The following is a 26,005-nucleotide window of genomic DNA, read 5'->3' on the forward strand; positions in this document are numbered from 1 at the left end:
GTGTATTTTTGTTTGTTGTGTGTTTAAAGGTGCTTGCTGCATCTACATTGTTTGATCTCTGGCAAGTTACTGAAATTCTTTGAGCCTTAGTTTTTTCATCTGTAAAATGGGGACAGTAATAGTATGTTGTCCATCCAATTACTGTTAGAATTAAGTGAAAAAATTCATGTAAAGTGTTGAGTGCAGCAGTGACACAAAATAAATATTTAATGAATATTACCTGGTTTAAGTATGAGTAAATGTTCTAGTTTAATTTAGGAGGAAAAGGGCATCTAGGACTAAAAATTTTTGGAACTTATTCAGTGAAGTTGAGGATAGAAGGTGGAAACTGTCTCCTTTTACCAGTTTCCTTTGATTATGTTGAAAATGTTGTAGTAGCATAGGGAAAGCCTGTCCAGTAAAAAAGAAGGTTTAGTCTTCAGAGAAATTACAAATCATTTTACTCTGCAGAGTAAATCCTGAGAAGTCTGTGTGTATTCAGATTAGCATTTTGAGATTATAGGAACAATTTCCTTTATTACTTACCAAATTTATAATTAATGTGAGAACTTAAAAATAGTTGTTTTGCATATTTGTGTTTACAGTTTTATAGTGAAAGAACATCATCAGAAGAAACAAGATATTGTCTACCTTCCCATTCCTCTCCCATATCATGAATACAAGCTCCCAATTATTGTCATGATTAGATGATTCTAGATCCTCCTGACTCACAGTTTCTTTCATCCGCAGACCCATTCTGAAGAGAGACCATTCCAGTGTGAGGAATGTAAAGCTTTGTTCCGAACCCCATTTTCTTTGCAGAGACACCTGCTCATACATAACAGTAAGTCACAATACAAGCAGTTGAGGACAAATTGAATTATCTCAAACTTTGTTCTTACAACTTTTGAGAATGTAGGCGTCACAGAAGTGGACCTATATGTGGTTATGTGATCTGCTTTTGAACATAAACAGGGCTGGTAATTCTGCTTTTCACCTTTTCTTCCATTATCCTTGCTTCATTTTCCCACATTAAGATCAATCATTTTATGAGACATTTTCTTTTATATCATTTCTTTGCACTATTTAAGGTTTGTATATAAAATCTTCTCTCATATTCAGTAAGGTATCTTTGAAATTTGTTCTGAAATAGACATTTTTGTTCCCTTTTAAATATAATGATTAAGGAAACATGTCTGACCCTTTAAAACATGCAGATGTCTGGCATGATTTTATTAGCTCACAGACTTTTAAAGTTGGAAAAGATCAGAGTACATATCTAATAACTTCTAATATCTACATATCTAATAACTTCTTACTTCTTTTGGCAGAAGCACTTCTTTTTCTTTTGAGAGAAGTTATACACATATACACCATGCAAATTTGTAAGGCAGTTACACTCAGAGCTGTATTTAGAATACAGCACCTTATACCCACATCGCTGAAAGGACACTTTACATCACTGTATTTCAGAGAAAATGCTATTGCTAAGCTGAGTTTTAAAGTGGGTTCAAATATCAAAGTAACCGGACATTTGCTACATTACTCTATCTAAAAGTAAAGAAAAATGGCATAATGTAGGTAATATTTGTATTGATTGCTTTTGAGTTGTTTAATCAGTGGAACATCTTCTGAAACAAAGTTCCTACTGCTGATTAAATTTTTAATATTTCTGAGGAAAGCGAAACAATTAATCAGTTATGACAACTGTACAGATAAGATAGTGTCTTGGAAGAAATTTTCTCTGATCAAGTAGAAGTGTCTAAAATTCAAAATACCAAAGATATTAAAGTTTTTAAAAATACCAAGTAGTAATGATCATGATGAAATGCCTCTTTTCCTACATAAGAGGTAGTGTTAAGGTCTCATGACATTCTGTATTTGACCTTACAGCTCTGGAGAATTGGTCAACACCACTTTCTATTTCTTTATTAAGGACAGCCATGCATTTAAGAATTAAAATTTGTCATGTAACAGCAGGAATTTCCATCCCATTTCGCTCTCATTTAAGAAAGACAATCATTATGAGATGAATGGATTTTAGAGTAGGGATTGGGACAAGTGAACCTCATTCATACTATTAAGACTTCTGTGGCCAAATTTGGCCTGATGCTCAGGAAATTTTTCTTTAGACAGATGAAAATTTAATTTCAATAGCGACAAGGAGTATTTATTACAAGGAATCTGCTACTTTTGATTTCTGCTGATTGGTTCTCATATACTTGAGAGAGAGGATTGAAGCAGTGGTGTAGACTCTGCTTGCATATTCTGTATTTAATATAATGTTGATCAGTACATTAATCACAGGCTTTATGAAGCTGCATCAAGACATTTGGCTGGAAAATCAGCTTTGTAGTTGACTGAGTAAGTGGGTTATTGAAGGTAAAGTTAAACATCAGATAAGGCAGGTCAACTAAAAGGATAGGAAAAACCAGAAGTAGACAGAATAAGACAAAATACTAGATGTTATCTTACACAATACGAAAATTAAGACCTGTTTAACTTCAAAACATGCAGGCTGTTTTAGAAATTTCTATCAGCATTCTGGCTCAAAATACGAAGAATAGCTTGTCATAATTACTTTGGGAATTATTGCTATTTTCTAACACACTGAAAACCAAAAGGCAGGTTACTAGCTAGCTTCTTGGTTTTAAGATAGGAAAAATCCTATCTTTAATCCGGTGTTTATTTCTTTAAGGCAAAGAAATCTGATAACATCAGATTAAATCTCATAAGAGTTAAAAAATTCTGATAAGCTTAAAACAAAGAAATCTGGAATTAAAATATGAAAGAAGAAAGGTAAGGCCTCCCTTGGTATAGCTTGAAGAGGTCTTTGTATAGGAATCAATATTTTGGTTTAATAGAAATGCTTTAATAGGAGAAATCTTGGAGGTTTACTTTTTTGTTTTGTTTTTGTTTTTTATTTACTGAATTGTAAAGATTTACTCATTTATTTTGAGAGGGGGATTGGGGAGGGGCAGAGGGACAAGGAGAGGGAGGGAATCCTAAGCAGACACCCTGCTGAGCACAGAGCCCTAGGACACAGGGCTGGACCCGTGACTCTGAGATCATGACCTGAGCTGAAACCAAGAGTTTGACCCTTTGACTGAGCCACCCAGGCACCCCTTGTTTTTGTTTTTTAATTTCTCTTTGTTCCTGAGTTGCTTTGGTATTATTTATAGTCTTATGTCATTGATACTTTCTTTTACTCTCACTGGTTATACATTTTATACAAATAAAGTATTTAAATAAATCTAAAAAGGTATATAAAGACAAACTAGTAATAGCATCCAGCAACAAAAATGCACAAAGGCAACATACAAACATAGCTCTCAGAATCGACACAATTCTTGCATGGTTTGGGTGTGACTTTGTTCCAAGCATCAGATTTCAACAGGGCTCTCAGAGATTTTAAGTGAAAGAGCCATAATTCTGTTTGAAAAGGGTCATTTGTCTTTTTCTTTTTTTCTTTTTTCCTTCTTTTTGTCCTTCCTCCTTTAAATTTGGTATGAAGAAATAATAGGATCTTCACATTTCTAAATCTATGCTAGTTCTAATGGAGATGTGAGATGAGTTTGGTTGAAATTGAGGTAATCTCTTCTTTCAATGTAGAAAGTTATCTGTATATTTTGTCTCATAATGAATATAATATGTGAATCTGTACTTATAAATTGTTCTTTAAAAAGGGAATATATGTTCAAATACTAGTCTGTCTGGGGTGCCTGGGTGGCTCAGTTGGTTAAGCCTTCCACTCAGGTCATGATCCCAGGGTCCTGGGATCGAGCCCCGCATCAGGCTCTCTGCTCAGCGGGGAGCCTGCTTCTCCCCTGCCACTCTGCCTACTTGTGTTCTCTCTCTCTGTCAAATAAATAAATAAAATCTTTAAAACAAAACAAAACAAAACAAAAAATAAATACTAGTCTGTCTAATTTATATAATCGTGTTATAACTTCCTGAGAGATAAAACTGCTTTCTAATTGTGCACATGCATCGCGTAAATGTATTTCAATAGACCACTAAAAGGTAGATGTGTTTGTTAAGAAGACCTACAAGGATAGCATTATATGAAAGTTTAAAAAGTACCATATCGTACCCCTAAACATAGTTTGTGGAGTTGCTTTCCCTGTGGGCCTAGGCAATAGAATGATAACAAGGTGAAAACCCTCACAGGTACCCAGGGGCTCTTGAGTAGAAAAGGATAATTGTCCCAATCCAACTGCCTCTCTGAGAGGCAGCCCTCTAACCTGTCTGAGGACAGCCTGGGAGCTGAGCCCCTTCCCCAGCTAATTAGTTAATTAGCAGACCAAGGACCATGTTAGGGTGCCTCTAGTCCAAGTTCCTGAGATAGTGCTGAGGAAGTAAAGGGGTGTTGTAGCCCTTTCCTGTCCTAGAAGGGGGCTGGCTTTGACTTATTTCTGTGTGCCCTCAGGGGCTTCCCTCCCCACTGTGCTACCCATGACCCTATTCTGCCTGTGCCCCGTCCCTTAAAGGCCACATAAAGGTTGTGGAGTGAGGGGAGTTTAGGAGGGACCCCAAAAGCCACTTACTCTGCTTGACAGAAGCCTTTTGTCACCACAAGACTCTACTTACTTCAAACCTGATTCCCTGCCCTAGAAAGACCTCCTTTTAGAGAAAGTTCATGGTTCCTTTAGAAAATTAGCTAATTGAGTCTCCACCTTTTCCAATTAAAGAGGCTGAGAACATAAGAAGGTTAAAGCACTTCCCACTGGTCACATAATGAATGAGCAAATATGGAATTGAAAGATGTGAAAAATTACCTTTTCTGGTTATGATAAATTGTTAGTAATAAAGCTAACTTTTTGGAGAAAAGAACACTACGTCTGGAACCCATGAGGGAGAGTTAACATCACCCTGCTGTTGCATCTGATCTTTCTCTTATCTGACTTTTTCATTTCTAAGGTGAGAGGACTTTCAAGTGCCATCACTGTGACGCTACCTTTAAAAGGAAGGATACCTTAAATGTTCATGTCCAGGTGGTCCATGAAAGACACAAGAAATACAGATGTGAGCTATGTAATAAGGCATTTGTTACACCTTCAGTGCTTAGAAGTCATAAGAAAGTAAGTAGAAGCCTTCTGTGAGTTTAAATGGATTACATACTTCAGCAGTATAGGCATGTATGCTAATTATCATGTGATAATCAACTTTATATTAATTAGTCAACATATTTCCTCAAAATGACAAGGGATGCATGGTTTATATGAGCTCTTCAAAAAATGTCTGTTCTCTTTACTTTTTCAGAAGAGATATATAATTCAGATGAAGGTGAACCTAGATTTAGGTATGGATTCTGCACAGCGCTGAGCTATGATGATAGATGGGTCAAAGTATTTGATGAGTGGGAGCTTGTCAATTTTTGTACATTTTTGAATTAATGTGGGTTTTTATCTAAAAAATGATTAGTGCCTTAATTTTATTTTTCAGAGCTAATTCAGGTGTTTATTGACAAGTTATTAGATTGAGCTCTTTTCTAGGATTGGAATGGTCCTTCTTCATCGTGCATCTCTAGGGCCTAGGGAAGTTCCTGGCACAGAAGAGGGACTTGATTAAGTATTTGCTTAACTCAAATAAAATGAGGTTCTTACTTACGGTGATTTGGAGATTATCTTTTTTGTGTTATGCTAATTACTGTAGGCAAATCAAGAGGTTATTTTTATTTGTTTTATAAGTACATTTTAAGTGTATTTTCAAAAATAGCAAAATTCATAGTGTAACAAACACTGTTATAAGTTTTAATGTTGACTCTAGAAATGACTATGAAGTAATAGATTCCGCTACTTGGTGTGTACTGCTGAGTGAATGTAAGGAAGTGATTCCTGCTTCAGTGTGACTTTTATTTTGGTACCTGTCCTTAGTATGGCTGTGTCAAAGGACTGAACTGAGGAACGTTCTTTTGCTGTTTCTTTAATGTTCAGTAATAATGATATTGTCTTCTTTTTTCAAATTTCTGGAGAAGATAGTCTTTCAACTGTCTTTGCTTGAATTACTTTTTTTGCATGGATTTAATAAATTTGTGTCATGTTTTAATCAATGTGGGAAAAAATAGTGAGTTTTCAAGAGAGATAATAGTTGTTTGTCCACAATCACAGATCGTTATATAGTACATTTAGCAGAGCATTGTTCATTTTTATCTGATACATTTATCCAGTATTGTCAGAGTGATCTGTTTCCATGCTTTCTTATCTATATTTAAGATATTTTAGTATTATACCTTAAATGTCTTTTAAAACCAATTAACCAAATTCCATATTGATACATTTTTTAATTAAACCAAAGAAGCATTTTAATTCTTTTCATTAATGTTGACTTAATGTTGTTTAGTTGGAAACTTATGCCACTGAAAATTAACTTAGGTCATGTAGGTGAGCAATGAAATACTCATGTAGCAGCAAAAGAAATGCTGTGGATTTTATAGAGATACTATAAGTAAATTGATAGCTGCCTCTTTGGAATAATCCAATGCTGCAATAATAGATATATACAATTTCTAAACAACCGTACACTAATCAAGAAAGAATTATTGTATTTTGCCCCTTCTGTCAGGGAATGAGAAGAAAATAGGTCTGTTATATGTTAAAATGTTATACCATTTCCTTTAAAATGAGCCATAATGGGGACCATGGGAGTAACGGCTCTTACTGTAAAGAATGTATAACTGTTTTGTATAAGAACTTAGAGTGAAAATGGAAAGTTAAGTTCCTGCCAAATGCAAAATCAAGGAGATGTCTGTTGTAGCCAGTGTCATTGGCTAGCGTGGCAGTTGGTTAGACTATATTTCTCAAACTTGAATATAATGTAAATCATTTTCAATGGAAAAAATATTTAAAAGGACACTGATGTTGACTAAGGTATTTAGTTTATAACTCTTTTACAAACTACAAATACAATAGTGTCTCTCCAAATGCACATTATAATTCGGATGTGAAAATTTTCCAATTAAATACCAATAAGGCTATGAAACTAATTATATTAAAGTTAGCAATTAATATGGAGACTGTTTTGCTACATTGGTGGTTTTTTGAGATGAGGTAACTGCCCTACCCCTTTCACCCAGTGCCGGCCAGTGCGTCCCTCCTGGGAACACATCATTTAAAGAAAAAACAAAACAAAACAAAAAAACTTTCCTATTCTTTTTACATTAGCCCATGGCTATGCCAGTAATTTGCACTAACCTAATGCAAACACAGGCCCTGGAAACTCTGCGTTGTGGTGGTAACCCAGATGATCCACTGTGTGCTTTCATTGATGTGTAGGTCATCGTTGAAATGAAAAAAATTTTAAAAAGTGTCACTGAGAATGTGCAGATACCTAAAATAATTTCCTTCTCCCTTCTTTTCCCCTTCTCCTAAGTTTGAAAAACAATGGGACTTGAAAAGTAGCTCTGACCCCCTTATTTATTGGAATGACCTATTTTGATGTTGGTAGAATAACTGGTCTCCTGATGAGACTGTGAGCCAAGTTTAAAAAGCTCCATCTGACTCTGAAAAACAAACAGGGTTCTAGAGGGGAGGGCGGTGGGAGGATGGGTTAGCCTGGTGGTGGGTATTGAGGAGGGCACATTCTGCATGGAGCACTGGGTGTTATGCACAAACAATGAATCATGGAACACTACATCTAAAACTCATGATGTAATGTATGGGGATTAACATAAGAATTAAAAAAAAAAAAGTTCCATCTGCCTCCTCTTTTTGGGAGAGCTTACTCTTTTCTTTGAACTCTCTAACATTCCAGCAAAATTCACTTTTGATGATACATATTCACCTTTCCTTGTGTGGTTGTTTTATGCTGAGATTAAAGGTATGTGGAGGGCAAGGATGTTCTTTCAAATTGACTGCTCAATTAACACTGCTGATTTTAAAGATCAAATCAGATTTATATTTCTTTTTGCTTTGCCGTAAAATCAATCCAGTCACGCAAGCATAATGCAAGTAACAGATTACTTTATTGAGATTAATTCTGCCCTCAAGAGTTAAATACACACCAAGAATGTGAAAAATGCTTCTAAGGAAGTGTTTCTTGGCAGCAGTAAAGGGCAGCTTTAACCCCATTTTGATTATGTGGTTTTGCCAGCATATACTGGTTTTGTATCACTTAATCGTTTTTACTTGGGGGCTCCATAAAGGCTTAAAAAGTAAAGTGCAGAATTATTTTCAAATTAGCACTAATGCATGATTCTAAGGTTTGGTTTTTTATTTTATTTTTATTTTTTGAACCAGTGGGAATACTCATGATAAATTGTTTAAAATCTCATTGTGATATTAAATCATCTTAATGAAACATAATCCTGGAAAAAAAGGATTTACCATTGTCAGAGGCACTTAATCATTTTTACCTAATTCTTTATATTTATCCTCAACCCTTTTTATTCCTTTCCATTTAGACACATACAGGAGAAAAGGAGAAAATCTGCCCATATTGTGGCCAGAAATTTGCCAGCAGTGGTACACTGAGAGTTCATATCCGTAGCCACACAGGTAAGTAAATTGTAATTGGTGATAAAAACAACTTAAAGAAATCAAATTCCTTTAAGACAAGGGATATCATAATCTTACAAAATATCTCCCAGATTAAGAATTAATCTTGGCTGTTTTCTCTTCCTTAAAATTTTATAGAATCCAGTTCCTTACTTTAGAAAAATCTTAAATAAGTTTACTTTCCCAAACTAAGTTAAATGTCTGAAATGGAAATAATTTGGCTAATGTTTTGTTGTGATATAATTGTGATTTACTGTATATTCTGTTCTAATGGAGGAATAGGGAATAGCAGTTTCACTTTTTATAGAAGGCTAAGGGCCTCCTCTTAAAATTCCTTCCTATAACTGACATCAAATGTGGCTTTTTTAAAGTTAGAAAGTTCTTGGAATACTGCCTGGATGCTGTAGGATTTTATTGGATACGAGGGTAATGGAACCATAATGTCTCGTATGCCATGGATAGCTTCCTAAAGGGGTCGTCCCTTGATTTCTTATGACTTTTTGTGCAATTTCTCCCATGAAGGAGGGCTATGCCCTAGTGAAGGCTGAATAAACAACTAAATATTCTTTTTTAAAATTTTAACTGGAGTATAGTTGACATAGAATATTTGTTTCAGGTATACAACATAGTGATCTGATAATTATATATGTTATAAAAAGCTCACCATGATAAATCTAGGATAAGTCTAAATACCACCTGTCACCATACACAGTTATTACAATATTATTGACTATATTCCCTATGCTGCAATTTTCATCCCCATGACTTATTTTGTGACTGAAGTTTGTTCCCCTTATCTTCTTCACCTATTTCACCCATCCCCCCACTGCCTTCCCCTCTGGCAATCACTAGTTAGTTCTCTATTATTTATGAGTCTATTTCTCTTTTTGTTGTTGGTGGTGGTATTTGTGTATTTTTTCATTTGTTTTTTAGATTCCACATATAAGTGAAATCATATGGCATTTGTCTTCCTCTGACTTACTTAGTATAATATCCTCTAGGTCCATCCACACTCTTGTGAATGGCAAGATACTGTTCTTTTTTATGGTGAAGTCATATTCCATCATGTATATATACCACATTTTCCTTATCCATTTATCTGTCAGTAGATACTTACCTTGCATTGCCTCCATATCTTGGCTCTTGTAAATAATGCTGCAGGGGCGCCTGGGTGGCTCAGTCGTTAAGCGTCTGCCTTCGGCTCAGGTCATGATCCCAGGGTCCTGGGATCGAGCCCTGCATCGGGCTCCCTGCTCAGTGGGGAGCCTGCTTCTCCCTCTCCCACTCCCCCTGCTTGTGTTCCCTCTCTCGCTGTGTCTCTCTCTGTCAAATTAAAAAAAATATATTAAAAAAAAAATAATGCTGCAGTAAACATAGAGGTGCATACATCTTTTTGAATTAGTGTTTTCATTTTCTTTTGGTAAATACCCAGAAGTGCAATTACTGGATGGTATGGTACTTCCATTTTTAGTTTTTTTTGAGGACCCTCCAAACTGTTTTCCAGAGCGTCTGCATCAATTTAAATTCCCACCAGCAGTATACAAGGGTTACCCTTTCTCCACAGTCTCACCACCACTTGTTATTTCTAGTCTTTTTGATACTAGCCATTCTGATTGGTGTGAGATGTTATCTCATTGTGGTTTTGATTTGCATTTTCCTGATGATGAGTGATGTCGCACATCTTTTCATGTGTCTGTTGGCCATCTCTATGTCTTTTTTGGAAAATGCCTCTTTAGGTCTTCTGCACTTTTTTCATGGATTATTTGTTGTTTTGGTCTTGAGTTGTATGAGTTCTTTACATATTTTGGATATTAATCCCTTACTGGATATATCTTTTGCAAATATCTTTAAACAATTAAATATTCTTGACAGAACCTTGTCTGGATTTTATCTACCATGTAGAGAAATACTTGAGAAGACTTGAAAAAATACTCTGAATATTGATAGCCAGATCATTTTACTTGAATCCTAATGGTTTTCAGTAGCTGGACTATATGTGGTAAAATGTAACTAGATTACATTGCTGAGGCTTCCTATTCAAGAGCCAGAGTATTTGACTTTATCATTGTAGCCCCAGTACCTCATGAAGTAGACGTCTAGCATAGTAACTGTTTTGTGGATGAGGAAGTGTTAGCTTACGTATGCCAAAGAATCAATAGTACAACTATTACACAGAGGTGGAGGAAAGGACAGCTGTGGAACATAATTTCTTATTCTGGAATTTTTTTGGCTAAAGCTAAAAGACATAATGTCAAAATAGTATTTGTAATCTTAGAGTGGTCTCTTAAATACTTTTAAATGAAACCTATAACCAAGAACATATCAAACATTATACATGATGAATGTAGAATAATGGGTGCCCTAAAGAGAGAAAGGAGGTCTTCTTGCTTAGAAGTATCCAGGGAAAGTGAAGTTTTGAGGACCAAAACAGAAGCAGAGAACAACAAAAAGAAAGGAAGCAAAAGGAAAAGAGCAGTAGAGAGCCATGTTGAGCGTGGGTGGACTTAAAATTGTTCCAGAGTCTTTATCACCATGTCCTGATTGTACAGAAGAAACAAGTCATTGATATAATTTCTTATATTATTGTTTTCTCCTTTTCTTAGGTTTTTCCTTCTTACAGATATCATCCTGAGAATTTTATGTTCAATATCTTTCCCTTTCCTTTCTTTCAAGTTTATCAAGATCCTAAGTCATTGAATATGCTGAAACTTTAATAATTTATAGACATAATCTTGATAGACTATTGATAAAGAGCTAATTTACTATCATGTTGTCTGGCATTAATAATCATGGTATTTTTTTTAATGTATTACCCTTGGAAAAATGCATTTTTGATGGAAAAAATGCATTTAGGTGGCTGTGTTCCTGATTAACCTGACCTTTTTGTTTAGTAAACTAGTGTTGAAAGGAGAACTTGGTTGGAAAAATTATTTTTAGTGGTGTTTTAAATTCTGAGCTATGTGTTTTTAACTAACTTCTTTCTTAAAATTGAACTGTAATGATCTCCAAGATAATCTGTCAAAAATTTAATTTACCTTGTCACATCAAAAGTTGTCCTTGGCTTTTTAAATTATTACTATCTTCCTTATTAGACATAAACCCAAAGTATGCTCGATTTCTAAGTCCAAAAAGAGATCATAGGCAGTAAAATTTGTTTAAGAAAAAGAACAATCTCCTGTTCCTTGAAGAGCTGTTGATAATAGGGAAAAAAAAATGGAAATAGAGCCTGCATATCCAACAGTTTAGAAGATTGGTTAAATAAATTATGGTATATCTATAAATTGGAATATTCTGTGAGCAATATCATATATTAGTACATCATATATTAGTTAACATGAAAAGAAATATAAGTTACAAAAACAAAATGATATATTTTTATAAGGATAATATATTTATATATAAAGGCCTTAGAGGTTAAATACTAAATTATTACCTGTGGTTATTTCTTTGTATTATAAATATGGACAATTTTAATTTTCTTGATGATTTTCTGTGTTTTCATGTAAGTTTCTTGTCTAATAAAATATTTAAAATATATTAACATTATGATTATGCAGGTAACTGCTATTATTAGGTTTATGCTAAATTATTTAGGTGTGACATGTTTCTGCATCTGATTCTCAAGTGGAGCAGCAAAAAGAAGTGCAAAAAATATATTTAAAAAAGGGAGAAATGAGAATGAGAAAGCAAATACGGTGACATTAAACCCAAGTGAGGGTATATATGGCTTATTGTTCTATTTTTCCAATTTTTCTGCCTGTGTGAAAATTTTCATAATTAAAAGTGGGACTGTTCTATTCCAGTGAGAACAACTGAATGGATGCAGATGCCAACTAAGTGCCGCTAAGAGCTGTTTCCTGAACATCCAGCTTCACAGCTTACATCTTGTTTGCATCTCTCTCAAAGCCTAGTTCTTTCAACAGGAAGATTTCTATTCTTTAAATATAAACAGACTTTTTATTGTTTTGTTTTTTTGCTTACAGTCAGACCACTCAGAGAGAAAACTCAGATTCTTCTGAAGAAGCAGAACTTCTTACTGCATGCTTAGTCATCTTCTTGAAAAAGGAATTCCATGAAATTTGCTATTGGCATAGTCTTTAGAATTTTTTTTTAAATATATTGTAAAGTATATCTATTTTTTACAAAAGAAGGTTTAAAGAGTTGGTAAGGCTTACCCAGTCATGCTGTTATCCTGCTATAAATCTTGCAGTGGTTTCCCCTTGCTTTCTGCAAAATGACTGTCCCTTACTTATCACGAGACTTATCAACTACCAATTTCTCTCACAGTTGACATTCCAAGCTCACTTATTACGCTTCTTTCACTTTCCCCCAGTCTCCAAGTAAATGTAACTTTCTCCACGATATGTCACGTGACCATCCCTTATTCCCACATTAGGTGGATATGCTCTATCTTGTGCTTCTCTCAACACTGCACGCTTCCAGGTGCTCATACTTCTTCAGTCATTCATAAGTTCTCTGTTCCTTTAGAGCTGTGCCCATATCCGATAACTTACTTGTTTACTATTCAGAGAACTGACTGGCATGGAGAAAGAACCTAGAGAATGCTTCTTGAATAAATAAAAGAATCTACAAATACATTACCATACCTGTGGGATATTGGAAAGAATGCTGGCTTCATAGCAAGAAGTCCTGGATTTGAATCTAAATTTAATTGACCATAAAATCATTTTTTCATAAATTAACTATACAATCATGGAATTCACTTTGAGAAATGTTAGAATCAAAGAATAAAATTACTAAACTCCCTAATCTATTAGCCAGTCCCACCTCAATATAAAGTTGGGCCCTTCGCTCTTCTTTCCATTCTTTACCTCACTGCTTTATCATGCTGTTGGTTGGAAACAATTGTATAACAGATAATAGTTAACAGCATGGTTTAAGATTTAGCTCACCAATATATATAAAATTACAGTGCTTAAATGAAGGAATAAAGAACAATATTTGGCCAACCAGCACTAAAAACTTACCATGATTCTTTTTAACTTGGAATTGGCCAGTTTTTAAAATTCTTATTAGAAAAAAGGTAGAGGAAATTGGTCCTGACAAATGCCCTATCCATTTTGTTTGACAAAGTCCACTTTACAGGAACTGGAACAATTACAAACAATTGTGTAGTATATTATAGTGTCTTGCTCTTCATAGCCTCTCATCTAGTAGAGATTTGGGGATCCCATTGCTTACTATATATAAACATCTCTTTTCAATTATGGTATTATACTTACTTTGCATATCTGGCTCCATGACTAGATTCTGAGCTGAAGGGCAGGGCAGATCAGGCTCAGGTTTTTAATCAAGTTTATTGAAGGAGAGAAGCTCTTTCAAATATTATCTGAGTTAGTGTATCCTTCCACAGTTAGTGTGATAGGTTTCTAAGACCATTCTCATTTTCTAGATGAGGAAGCTGAGATTCAGAGAAACAAATGACCTATCCAGTCAAGGTAGTAAGATCCAAATCTTTTGACTTCAAGTTCTATCTTATTTTTGTGTTTCTTCTTTTTTGTTACACAGCTGCTACACAGTTGTTATAATTACAAGATTTACACACATCCTGTAAGTTCTCCAATATAAAAGATGAGGAATGGAATTCTAAAAGTCACATGTTATTTTAGGAAAATTTTATCCTTTAGAGTGAAATGAAAGGGGTGTGTGTGTGTGTGTGTGTGTGTGTATTTAGCATTACTATTCATTTTCTTCCTGAGTCACCTTTATAGTGGGCAATGACATACAGAGAAAATGATGACTAAATTTAATTCTCCAGATTTTTATTTTAAGATTTTATTTATTTATTTGTCAGAGAGAGTACAAGCAGGGGGAGAGGCAGAGGGAGAGGGAGAAGCAGACTCCCCGCTGAGCAGAGAGCCCAATGCGGGATTGATCCCAGGACCCTGGGATTATGACCTGGGCCGAAGGCAGACCCTTAACTGACTGAGCCACTCAGGCATCCCTGCCTTTATTTTTTAGAGTAGTTTTAGGTTCACAGTGAAATGAGGGGAAGATCCAGAGATTTTCCCTCCTACCCCCTCCCTCCACATGTATACCCTCCTCTGTTATCAACATCCCCAATCTAAGTGGTATGTGTTGCAATTGATGAACTCACATTGACACATTATAGTCACCCAGAGTCTATAGCTTACATTATGGTTCACTCTTGGTGTTCTACATTCTATGGGTTTGCACAAATGTGTAATGTGTGTTCATCAATATGATATCATACAGAGTACTTCCACTGCCCTAAAAATTCTCTGTGCTTTGCCTATTTATCCCCTAACTCTCAATGCCTGGCAGCCACTGATCTTTTTACTGTCTCCATAGCTTTGTTTTCCAGAAGAACATTTGACATTTATGTAGTTTGACATTTTTCAGAATGTCATGTAGTTGGACAGGTTACTTTTTTTATTTCTAGGAAGTGATTATTGATAGTTGGGCTTTTTAAGTGGGATGGATGTACATTTGAATACACTGCAATGTGTTAAGATTTTTATAGAGGTAATAGTCTTTCCATGGTTTTCCCATTATGTTGAAGGAGTCAATTTCATTTCGTTTTTATAGCATTCAAACTGTCCATCAATATTTTGGGAAGCTACTTCTCTTTTTTATAACATCAAATAACATTAAGTTTTATGAAGAGAAAACAGGACTCCTGTCTATGTTTCTTCCTTCCAGTTTGCCAACTGGTTATCTTTCATCATTTCCTATTTAGTATAATGATGGTATTGCCTTGTGGAGTATTAAAGGCAGTTTCCTTCATATTAATTTTCTTAGAACAGGTCTTATTTTATTGGCTCATGACTAATGGTCATTCTATAAGACAGTGATAACTTAGCTGTTGGATTACTACCTGTTAGTTCTGGGAGTATTCTTAGTATTTATGTCTCTATTGTAATTTTTTGTTAATAGTGCTTTAAAAAAACATTTTAAAAACTTCTCCAATTCACATTTTGATTGGTTTTATCCTTTACTACCTTAAGTAACCAACCAGTTGTATCCTTGCTTCACCTTCTTTTCCCCTCCTTCTCCCTCCCCTTCCCATTACCGCCATTTTGTACGGCTAAGGTGAAGTCTGACAAAACTTTGTGGTTTTTTTTCCATTAACTTTGAAAATGTTATTTTTTACAAACCCTGTATCCACCTTCTGAAGTCCATTCATTCTTCATAATTAGGTGATTAGAATAAGAACATGCACAGCAAGTGTGCACAAGGCATTTGCTTTTAAAGATTACTAAAATACAGTACTCTTCACTTTTAGAATAGACGGAATTTCATAAATTTTGTAGTTCAAGTCTCTTAATTGAACCCATGCCCCACAAAATACAGTGAATTGATAAGGTTACACTACTTGTATATTGTTCCTCTAGAGCTAAACTAAGGCTTTAACTTTGTTCAGTGTACACTTTGCTGGTATTTTTAGTTCTTATTCTAAGTTTACTGTTACTCTTAAACTTACTGTAGAATTACATACATTCCTTCCATGATGTTTGATGATAGTATCTTGTTGATGTATCAACCAGTTGAGGTTAATAATCTCAACTTGGAAGCTTGAGGGTCTGTAATTTGTTACTTAATTCCACTTATGGAGAAATTTTCCCACCACAAAGTCAGCTATCTCCACTTCTTGTTATTTAATACCTAGTTCATATCTGAAGTATGGATTGTGGAGTCATATGATAGGCTTTCAAACTCCATTTTATTCATTTCCTCCCTGCGTGAGCTTTATAGTAAGTTGCTTAGTTACCTCATTTAAAGGACTGGGGTAAGAACAATTCCAACGGGGATGTATCTCTCACTGTCAAATAAATAAATAAATAAAAGAAATTGAGGAAGACACAAAGAAATGGAAAACGTTCCATGTTCATGGATTGGAAGACCAAATATTGTGAAAATGTCAATGCTACCTAGAGCAATCTACACATTTAATGCAATCCCTATCAAAATACCATCCACTTTTTTCAAAGAAATGGAACAAATAATCCTAAAATTTGTATGGAACCAGAAAAGACCCCGAATAGCCAGAGGAGTGTTGAAAAAGAAAAGCAAAGCTGGTGGCATCACAATTCTGGACCTCAAGCTCTATTACAAAGCTGTCATCATCAAGACAGTATGGTACTGACATAAAAACAGACACATAGATCAATGGAACAGAATAGAGAGCCCAGAAATGGACCCTCAACTCTATGGTCAACTAATCTTCGACAAAGCAGGAAAGAATGTCCAATGGAACAAAGAAAGTCTCTTCAACAAATGGTGTTGGGAAAATTGGACAGCCACATGCAGAAGAATGAAACTGGACCATTTCCTTACACCACACACAAAAATAGACTCCAAATGGTTGAAAGACCTAAATGCGAGGCAGGAGTCCATCAAAATCCTAAAGGAGAACACAGGCAGCAATAAAAATCTTTAAAAAAAAGAACAGTCCTAACGTCATGGCATTGTTTTGAGGAGCAAATGAAAAGTCTGTGTCAGGAACCTTGCAGGGCGCCTAGCACAGTGTGCGCATGTGGTGTGAGCTGCTGCTGCCACGGTGGCTCTTTGCTCTGTCTTCGTAATTCCTGCCTGTATTTAACCACAGTTATGCAACCTCCCTTGATATACGGTCTGACTTTCTGTTCCCAGTGTCATCGTCATCATCTTTTTATAACCTTTAGCAGCAGAATATAGATCATCTGTAGAACATAGAGGAGGGTTTGCTGTCAGACAGGGCTGGTCTGGGGTGAGTGAGGGTGCGTGTACTGTGTGTCAGCATCAGTGTCTGTGAAGGTGAAATGTTAAGGTCTGTGCCTGGCAGGCAGCTCTGTAATTTATCATCTGGTTTCCTATGCTGCAGTGACAGGGATGGCACTCTGTGGGTCAGCCGAAATAGTAGAGCACATTCTCCTGTTGGCTTATAGCTTCTGAGGGTCGGTGAGAGCTGGGGCTAATTCCGCAAGGGAATCCATGGACTGTGACAAGAATTCCATCAGTTGTTCATAAATTATGAAAGAAATTCTAGGAACTGCTTTTGGGGTTTTAAAGCTCTGGGCCAGAAGGTTAATTACTTGCCTACAGTTCCAACCAACTTTTCCTGTTAATAGATACCGGCTGTGTTGGCCCTTCTGTTCTAGGCTTGCTTGCACACTGTTGTATGAATGTAGTAATAAATCATTGTCTTAGGAAACAGTTAATTTTTTTTAGTAAATACCTGTGATCAGCTTAGAAATAAAGGATCAGTATATTATAATTCAGTTATCCTTGGATTTTAGCCATTGTTTTTCTGATTCTTTCTCTAAAAGAATTTATTCATTCTTTTTAGAATATTTGTTCAAAATTACAAAAATGGTAGCTATAAATAATTATAAACAACAATAAGACAATATGGCAATTATTAATAAATAAAAATAGACAATTAGCAAAGTCACTATGAATACAAATGAAAATTTAAGGCATGTTTTTCACATTTTTATAAGAATTAGATAACTTGCCTGTGTTGAGAGGAAGCTTATTTTGCTATATTTATTTTCTAAGTGGTTAATTACTAACATTAGGTCGGGGCGCCTGGGTGGCTCAGCCGTTAAGCGTCTGCCTTCGGCTCAGGTCATGATCCCAGGTCCTGGGATCGAGCCCCGCATCGGGCTCCCTGCTCCACGGGAAGCCTGCTTCTCCCTCTCCCACTCCCCCTGCTTGTGTTCCCCCTCTCACTGTGTCTCTCTCTGTCAAATAAATAAATAAAATCTTTTAAAAAAAAATTACTAACATTAGGTCATATTGAATGTTCTCTTACCTGCAGATAAACTAAGAGTTCACAGAACAGTTGAGTGTAGAATCTGCACAGAAGTAAATGATATTCTCAGCATCACACTTTCAGAGCCTTAGATTTTCCCTAAGAAGTCATTCGTAAAGTCTTGAACTACATGATTTTTGTTCTCCGTGTTATTTTGACACTTAAGATCATTTTTGAACACTGACCACATTAGTGGAATATAGTGTTTCTTTCCTTTTTTTTTTTTTCTTGCTATACTTCGCTCCTCCCGTCTGATTTTGAGTTAGTGACAAGTGCATATAACAACTTAAAAGAGAGATATGGAGAAACATCCATTTTGATTTTCATTGATAGTATTATTATCTATTTTTAAATATTTTTTCAAAAAATACCAAAGGCCCTAGTTTCTAATGCAAAAGCTATAATGCTTATGTCAGGGTTTGTCAGAGGACGGATAGAGGCACAGAGGGAAGGGCGAGGGAGTGACAGTGGTCTTGGAATGTAGCATCATGAACCAAATGAAGTAGTAATATAGTCACAGAGTCTAACAAGAGGGATCATTTAAAATATATCATTGTTTAGTAACTCTCTTTTTATCACTTCTTCATTTTTTTTTTTTTGGTACACTGAGATCCTCAAAAATGGAAGTGTCGCAGGCAACAGTTTTCATCACCTGTATCTCAACAGCTTTATCTATTAGTCCATTTCTACATAATATTATGAATAGCTACCTCTGTTAAATTTGGAACACCAACATTGTCCTTTAAGAAAACCACAAGAGATTGGGTTTCCTCTGATACTGGCTTCCTCCTGCCATTACTACCACTTTCTCCCCTGAGGACAACTTCTCTGGGTGTTGTTTTCCCACGACTCTGAAGTGTGTTTCAGGGCCGGGGAAGGTTTTACCCCTTTTCTAGTTTGGGGGGGTAAGGAGAATCATTTTCAGGGTTTCATGCTGCTCAAAGTTATATAGTCTTGATTCTTCCTTGCTGGTACTGTTAGCAGGAAGCCCCTCCGTGTGCAGCTCCTGAGGTTTAACTACTTCATCACCCCAGGACCACTGTTCACAAACTATGCTCATAAATATGAGGCTAAATAAAACTTTTGGTAGAAATTCCTAAACACGGGAACCTGCTGGGTGAAAGGATTAGTTTTCCCACTGAAGTCTGACTCCCTACCAACAAAACCAAATCAGTAATTACCTTACCTTTCTCTACTTATCTATCTTAAAGTGTCCCTTAACACAGTAGCAGGGAGAATTCATGTAGTTTTTCTTTCTTGGTCAGAACCTTGAAAACTTTGCCAGTGTCTGGATCATTCAGATGTTTCTCCTGTTTGTGAAGCAATCCCCTTTGCTTTTGTCGGTGCGCACATGAAGGAGTCGTACTCCCTCAGACAAATCGCATGTGCTGGGTGTCATTTATACACCTGGTCGACTGAAGCCTCGAGTAAGGAGTCTTTGACTTTCTCTTCCTAGCTAATTATATATTTTTAACTATTCATTAGCTCTTGTACTTTTTTTTTTATTCTGCATCATGTATTCTATTTTGTTTGCATCTGTAAAACTCATTTTTTATTTTGCCTTCAACCCAAAAATAGTTGTGGCTCTTTATTTGAGATTAGAATATTAGTGAGCACGTGACTCTCCTATTTTTCTGCTTCCCTATGAACCTCACCTCATTTGACTTGGCATCTCTTCAGAAATGAGGGATGGATACTGTTAACTGTAAGATTCTTTTTTTTTTTTTTAAGATTTCATTTATTTATTTGAGAGAGAGAATGAGATAGAGAGAGCCTGAGAGGGGGTAGGGTCAGAGGGAGAAGCAGACTCCCCGCTGAGCAGGAGCCCGATGCAGGACTCGATCCCAGGACTCCAGGATCATGACCTGAGCCAAAGGCAGCCGCTCAACCAACTGAGCCACCCAGGCGCCCTAATTGTAAGATTCTTAAGGAGAAGAATGCATCTTTTACTTTTTTTTTTTTTTTTTTTTTTGTAGCTCCATTCATAGAACCTGGCATTTAAAAAAAGACTTGATTTGTTTTGATTCAGGTGGTAAAAGTATTTTGAGAAGTAAAGATCTCCGCCTTTAGTAAATTTTGATTTTTGTATTTTACTGCCCATTTCCTTCTAATAGCAAACTCTTTACACTTTTAAAAGTAGAGCATCTCTGTAAATACTCAAGGAGAAAATGTCAAGTTCAGACTTTTGTTGTCTTTCTTTCAAAGAGGGTGTCCTTGGGCGTAACTTCTTCAGATCAAGTGATATTTTTGCAGAATTTAATTAATAGGAGCATTCTAAGAGTAACAATGTGGGGTTCAGTGAGGTCAGTGGGGTTTCATGGCTCTTTTTGCTCCTGGAGAAAAAATAAGTATTTCAAATCATAGGAAATGCCAAGAATGAACTTGAGCTACTCCCATCTGTCAGGGTAGCATTTCACTTCTCTCTGTGGTGTACTTTTAGTTTATTAGATGCTCCATAAATTGAGGGAATTAGAATGGTGGAATTGGACAAGTGATTGGGCGGTGCTTGCCCCATTACATTTTTTGTTTAATTTTTATTTAGAATGAGTCACTTTGATGTCTTATAACAATTTCCTTAGTCCACAAAAGCAAAACAAGCCAGTCCCATGATATTTGTGGAAAACAAATTTAAAGTTCTAAAGAATTCCCATATAGAGCTTTTATTTTGAAGTCCAACCACATGGAACCACCTTATTTTTCATGAAACACACACTTTCAAAGTTGGCTTGTTCATTTGAAAGTTGCCCTCTCCAAAACTGATTTTCGTCGGAAAACTCAAAGTGAAAAATAAAACTGGCTCCAAAATCATTAAACCTTATTTAATTTAATTATTTAAACATTATTTAATTTGGAGTCACTGAAAGTGGGAGTTTAATTTTATTCCATCTTAAATTACATTTTCTGTGTGTATACATCTTTTCATCTTTTTAGAAAATTATGAGAGCTCTCTGAATCTCATACGTTTTTGTTTTTTTTTTAAAGATTTTATTTATTTATTTGACAGAGAGACACAGTGAGAGAGGGAACACAAGCAGGGGGAGTGGAAGAGGGAGAAGCAGGCTTCCCGCGGAGCAGGGAGCCTGATGTGGGGCTTGAACCCAGGACCCTGGGATCATGACCTGAGCCGAAGGCAGATGCTTAACGACTGAGCCACCTAGGCACCCTGAAATCTCATAGGTTTTAAAAATATGCTGACAAAAGTTAAAATTATTAAACTGTTTTCTGAAAATAATCTATTTTTATTTTAGTCAAAATCTCTTAAAATGTATACATTATATATTAAGTTTTTCTGCTTCATTAAAATCTTTCAAAGCATAGGGCTCATTGGCATTACACATCTCTTGTTGTTTTTTTAATTTTATTTTATTATGTTATGTTAATCACAATACATTACATCATTAGTTTTTGATGTGGTGTTCCATGATTCATTGTTTGCGTATAACCCCCAATGCTCCATTCAATGTGTGCCCGCTTTAATACCCATCACCAGGCTAACCCATCCCCCCACTCCCCTCCCCTCTAGAACCCTCAGTTTGTTTCTCAGAGTCCACAGTCTCTCATGGTTCGTCTCGCCCTCCGATTTCCCCCCCTTCATTTTTCCCATCCTACTATCTTCTTTTTTTTTTAAACATATAATGTATTATTTGTTTCAGAGGTACAGCTCTGTGATTCATCAGTCTTACACAATTCACAGCGCTCACCATAGCACATACCCTCCCCAATGTTCATCACCCAGCCACCCCATCCCTCCCACTCTCCACCACTCCAGCAACCCTCACATCTCTTTTTAAATTGTGGTAAAATATACAGAACATAAAATTTATCATTTTAACCATTTGTCATTTTAACACTTTTTAATTTTCAAGGTTGATCATGGTCATTATTGCTAAATTTGTTGCAGTCAATGTGTTTAGTAGCTTGAAATAAAATTTTATCTCTGATTCCTTTTATAGAGTGGCCAAGTTTATTTCTTAAATCCAGGGGCTAATTTAAGAATATCAAGGTTTACAAGATTTTGTTTTGTTAATTTCTTATTACATAAACACAGATCTTAAGAAAAGATTTGTGTCAAGTTGTTAGATGTTGAGTTAGTTTGGAGCAATAGATGGATAGTCAGTGATAACTGTGGCTTTAGGATCCTTTTATCATGGAGATGCATGCCAACATGCACTCCCTTCACCCATTTTAAGATTCTGTTTTAATATTAATATGTTAATCCTTTGATGAGGGTTAGAGTTCTTTCTGATGTCTTGAATTAAAATTATATTGCATAAAACAATGGTGACATCAATAAATTGTCATTCTAATGGCATAATTAAACTAGTATCTGATTTCTTCCAATTGTTTTTAGCCATATTTGCCAGTGGATGGTTATTGTTGTAGTGCATTTTCTTCTGCAAAGACTCAAGGCAACTTTTTTGAGGGCCAGGCTAGACTCTGTAAGGTGTTCCCTGTGGCATCCAGATGTCCCCTCTCGTTACCACTAGCTGCATCTAGAAGGCCATCTCCAATTTTTTGGAGCTCTTTTCTGAGCATCCTCCACACTCCTCCCCACACATTTCAAATACTTTTAAGCTACTTCCATCTCAGGTATGCCAGCAGTGAGAATTTAGAGGCACTTATTTCAAGCCCAGTAAGCTTAAATAATTCTAATTCAAATATGAAGAATTAAAAAGTGTGCCTCAATCATGTGAAATTGGCATCAAGGATTGGCATTGGCATTCATTCGCTTCTTCTGCCTTTCATAACAACTTTAGCTCAGTCCTTTGGCTCACTCCCACAGAGATCTTCCTTAACCTATCTCCTTGTTTTATTTTCTTCATGTAGTTTATCAGTATCTGAAACTATCTTGGGGTCTTTCTCTACTTTTCCTTGTCTTTCTCATTACACTAGCAAAATTGAAAGGCAGTGACTTTGTGAATCTTTTTGCAACTGCATTCCAAAGCCCAGGACAGTAATGAGAAGAGGGTATGTGCTCAAAAAATATTTAATGCATGACTAAAGTAGCTTTATGGAGTATCCACTTTGTGGTACCTTTGGAAATCAACTTAAAATCAACCTCTACAATTGCCATCAATGTTTCTGTTTGTTCCTTGATATGTTTGAAGAAAACACAAGTGGATTTTAATGCTTAGTGTCAGAACATAATTTAAAGAAAGAAGCATTTCAAAGAACTCATCTATTTTCCTTAGTTAAGTGAAAAATATTTTGCCATTATGTACATGTCAATATTATTTGAGTTACTGTGGTCATTAAATTTGACTATTGGTAGTTAAATCTCATAGATATTTCCCAGTATTGTATTTACCTTCTAAATTTTGAAGGTGGTTACCTATATATAGTTCTCAATGCACAGCTTTATATTATGTTAGTATTTGCATTCACTTGGGACCTGCTTTGAGGCATAACACACATTCCTAACCTGCCCCCTACTTTTTCCTGAAGAGCTTTGATAAGTAAAAGAATGCTTGAATTTACCAGCCAGAAAGATCTGGTTAATGTTAACTGCTATTGCAAGAAGCCGAGTTTTTGTCAAAAACTTTAGAAAGGTTAACCTAATTTACACAAAATACTAGCCGTATTATTAATTTATGTAATGGCATAAGAGTTAAGGGTTAAAATTCTGATTCCACTACTTAATAGCGGTGTCATCCTGAGCAAAGTACTTATCCTTTCAGTGGCTTACTTTCCTCATTTGTAACTAGGGATAGAATACCTAGATCATAAGGTTGCAAGAATTGAAATTGTTAATATACGTTAGGCATTCTGAACAGAACAGAGGTTCTATATGTTTCAGCTATTATTATTTACATTTAGATTGGTTTTTAGCTATTTTTTAGCTAATTACTAGATTAATTAATATTCAGGTTAGTTAAAATTTGAACATTTTAATTAGCCTGAGCAAAATGATGACAATGTTTAAATCTATCAGAGATATTAAAAAAAATAGTAGTTCTTGGGGCACCTGGGTGGCTCAGTCAGTTAAACGTCTGACTCTTTGTTTCAGCTCAGGTCATGATCTTAGGGTCCTGAGATCGAGCCCCCATGTAGGGCTCCTTGCTCAGCAGAGAGCCTGCTTTTCCCTCTCCCTCTGCCCCTCCCCCAGCTCACACACTCTCTCAAATAAATACATAAATGAAATCTAAAAAAATGGTAGGTCCTTGGATTTGCTTCATATTGTACATCAGAACCTATGTACTGGCATTGTTCAAGTAAGAAAGAAAGATTTATATTCTCAGGGTTAACTCAAATTGAAGATTGGTTCCTGTTTGCTCCAGAATAATTTTATGTGTAGACAAATGTATTTCCTAGAGACATATTTATCACAATAATTTGAAATAATGAAGGAAGATGCCATATGCATAATGTGAAAAAACTAAGAATAACAGCTTCCTTTAGTATGAAAATTAGACAAATGACTTTAATAGTTATTAGCATGCTGACTTACACAGGGAACCTTCAGCTTCAGATTATGTGGGACCGCAAATGGCTTTGTCCTCAGAGTCTTAAGGGCAGGATTCCTGCAAAGATGCTCCAACCAAACAGGTAGAGAAGGTAGCAATTTAATGTACAGTCTGGGCTGATTTGCAAACCACATACTCTAGATTTCAAATGAATTTTGTTTATCAAAGCCATTTACCCAGTGACATTCTTTAAAACTGGAGTTATAGTCTGGGAGAGTAGAATGAATAAGTAGAGTTAGACTTACTCAAGTTTCCCAAACATACCAGCTCAGTATCACTGGATTTCAGTGTTGGAGTAGGGATGGGGCAGCAATTCAGTCCTCTAGAGATACCAGTTTCTCTTCTGGGCAGTTTACATCAGCCTCATGGGCAGCAGAGAGAGAGACATCATTGAAAATAATAATTGCCAACACTGTGAGTCAGGTGACTGTATTAGTTTGCTAGGACTGCTGTAACAAAGTACCACAAACTGAGTAGCTTAAACAGTGATTTGTTGTCTCACAGTTCTGAAGGCTAGAAGTCTGAGATCAAGGTGTCAGCAGGGTCACATCCCCTCTGAAGGCACTAGGGAAGAATCTGTTTTAGGTCCTGGCTTCTGGTAGTTCTTTGCCTTGTGGCAGCATCTCTGTGCTCTTTGCATGGGGTTCTCCCTGTGTGTCTCTGTCTTCGTATGACCATCTTCCTATAAGGATACCAGTCAGATTAGATTAGGGATCCACACTACTCAAAGAACATTTCCAAGGACATATTTTGAGGTACTGGAGTGGGGGGGTTAGGACTTCATCATATGAATTAGAGGTGGGGGGCACAGTTCAAACCTAATAGTTAACTGGGTATTTTTATTGTCCTAGTTGGGAAACAGGTGAAAGTGAAGGGAGTACTGTTAATCATTGTTCTGGGATAACCAGCATAAACTGAGACTGCCTTAGGCAAACCTGAATATATGGTCACTGTCCCTATGAGATAGATACAATTTATCCCATTTTTCAGAGGTTCAGTGAGGTTGAATAACTTCCCCAGAGTTATAACTAGAAAGAGGACAAGTATTATTCAAATTCAGGACAATCAGATTCTAAAAAAAGGAGAAAAATCTATGCTTCTAATAAGAGAAAAGTTAACATTTTCATGTCTATAGAGAAAATTTCTATAATATGACACTAGGTAAGGTAGGGAATGAATTTGTTATGCTGCATTCTCTAAAATTCCTTAACTATATCTCTTTCCTTGCTTAATCAATTTAGCTATTATGAAAGAAAATAATAACCTGGTATATTATATTAGGCTTAATT

The 26,005-nt window shown here is 35.8% G+C and overlaps 1 protein-coding gene across 1 annotated transcript in view; it reads left to right on the plus strand.

Annotated features, from left to right (window-relative positions):
- Positions 1 to 26,005, plus strand: part of PRDM5 (PR/SET domain 5) — a 191,851-nt gene that overhangs the window by 116,128 nt on the left and 49,718 nt on the right. The window contains 3 exon segments of the mRNA XM_081812941.1: positions 730 to 823; positions 4,900 to 5,060; positions 8,381 to 8,474. Of these exon segments, the coding sequence (XP_081669067.1) occupies positions 730 to 823; positions 4,900 to 5,060; positions 8,381 to 8,474 (349 nt within the window).

This window comes from Leptonychotes weddellii, chromosome 2 (assembly GCF_054177405.1).
Source record: "Leptonychotes weddellii isolate Sample4059 chromosome 2, ASM5417740v2, whole genome shotgun sequence".
Taxonomy (NCBI): domain Eukaryota; kingdom Metazoa; phylum Chordata; class Mammalia; order Carnivora; family Phocidae; genus Leptonychotes; species Leptonychotes weddellii.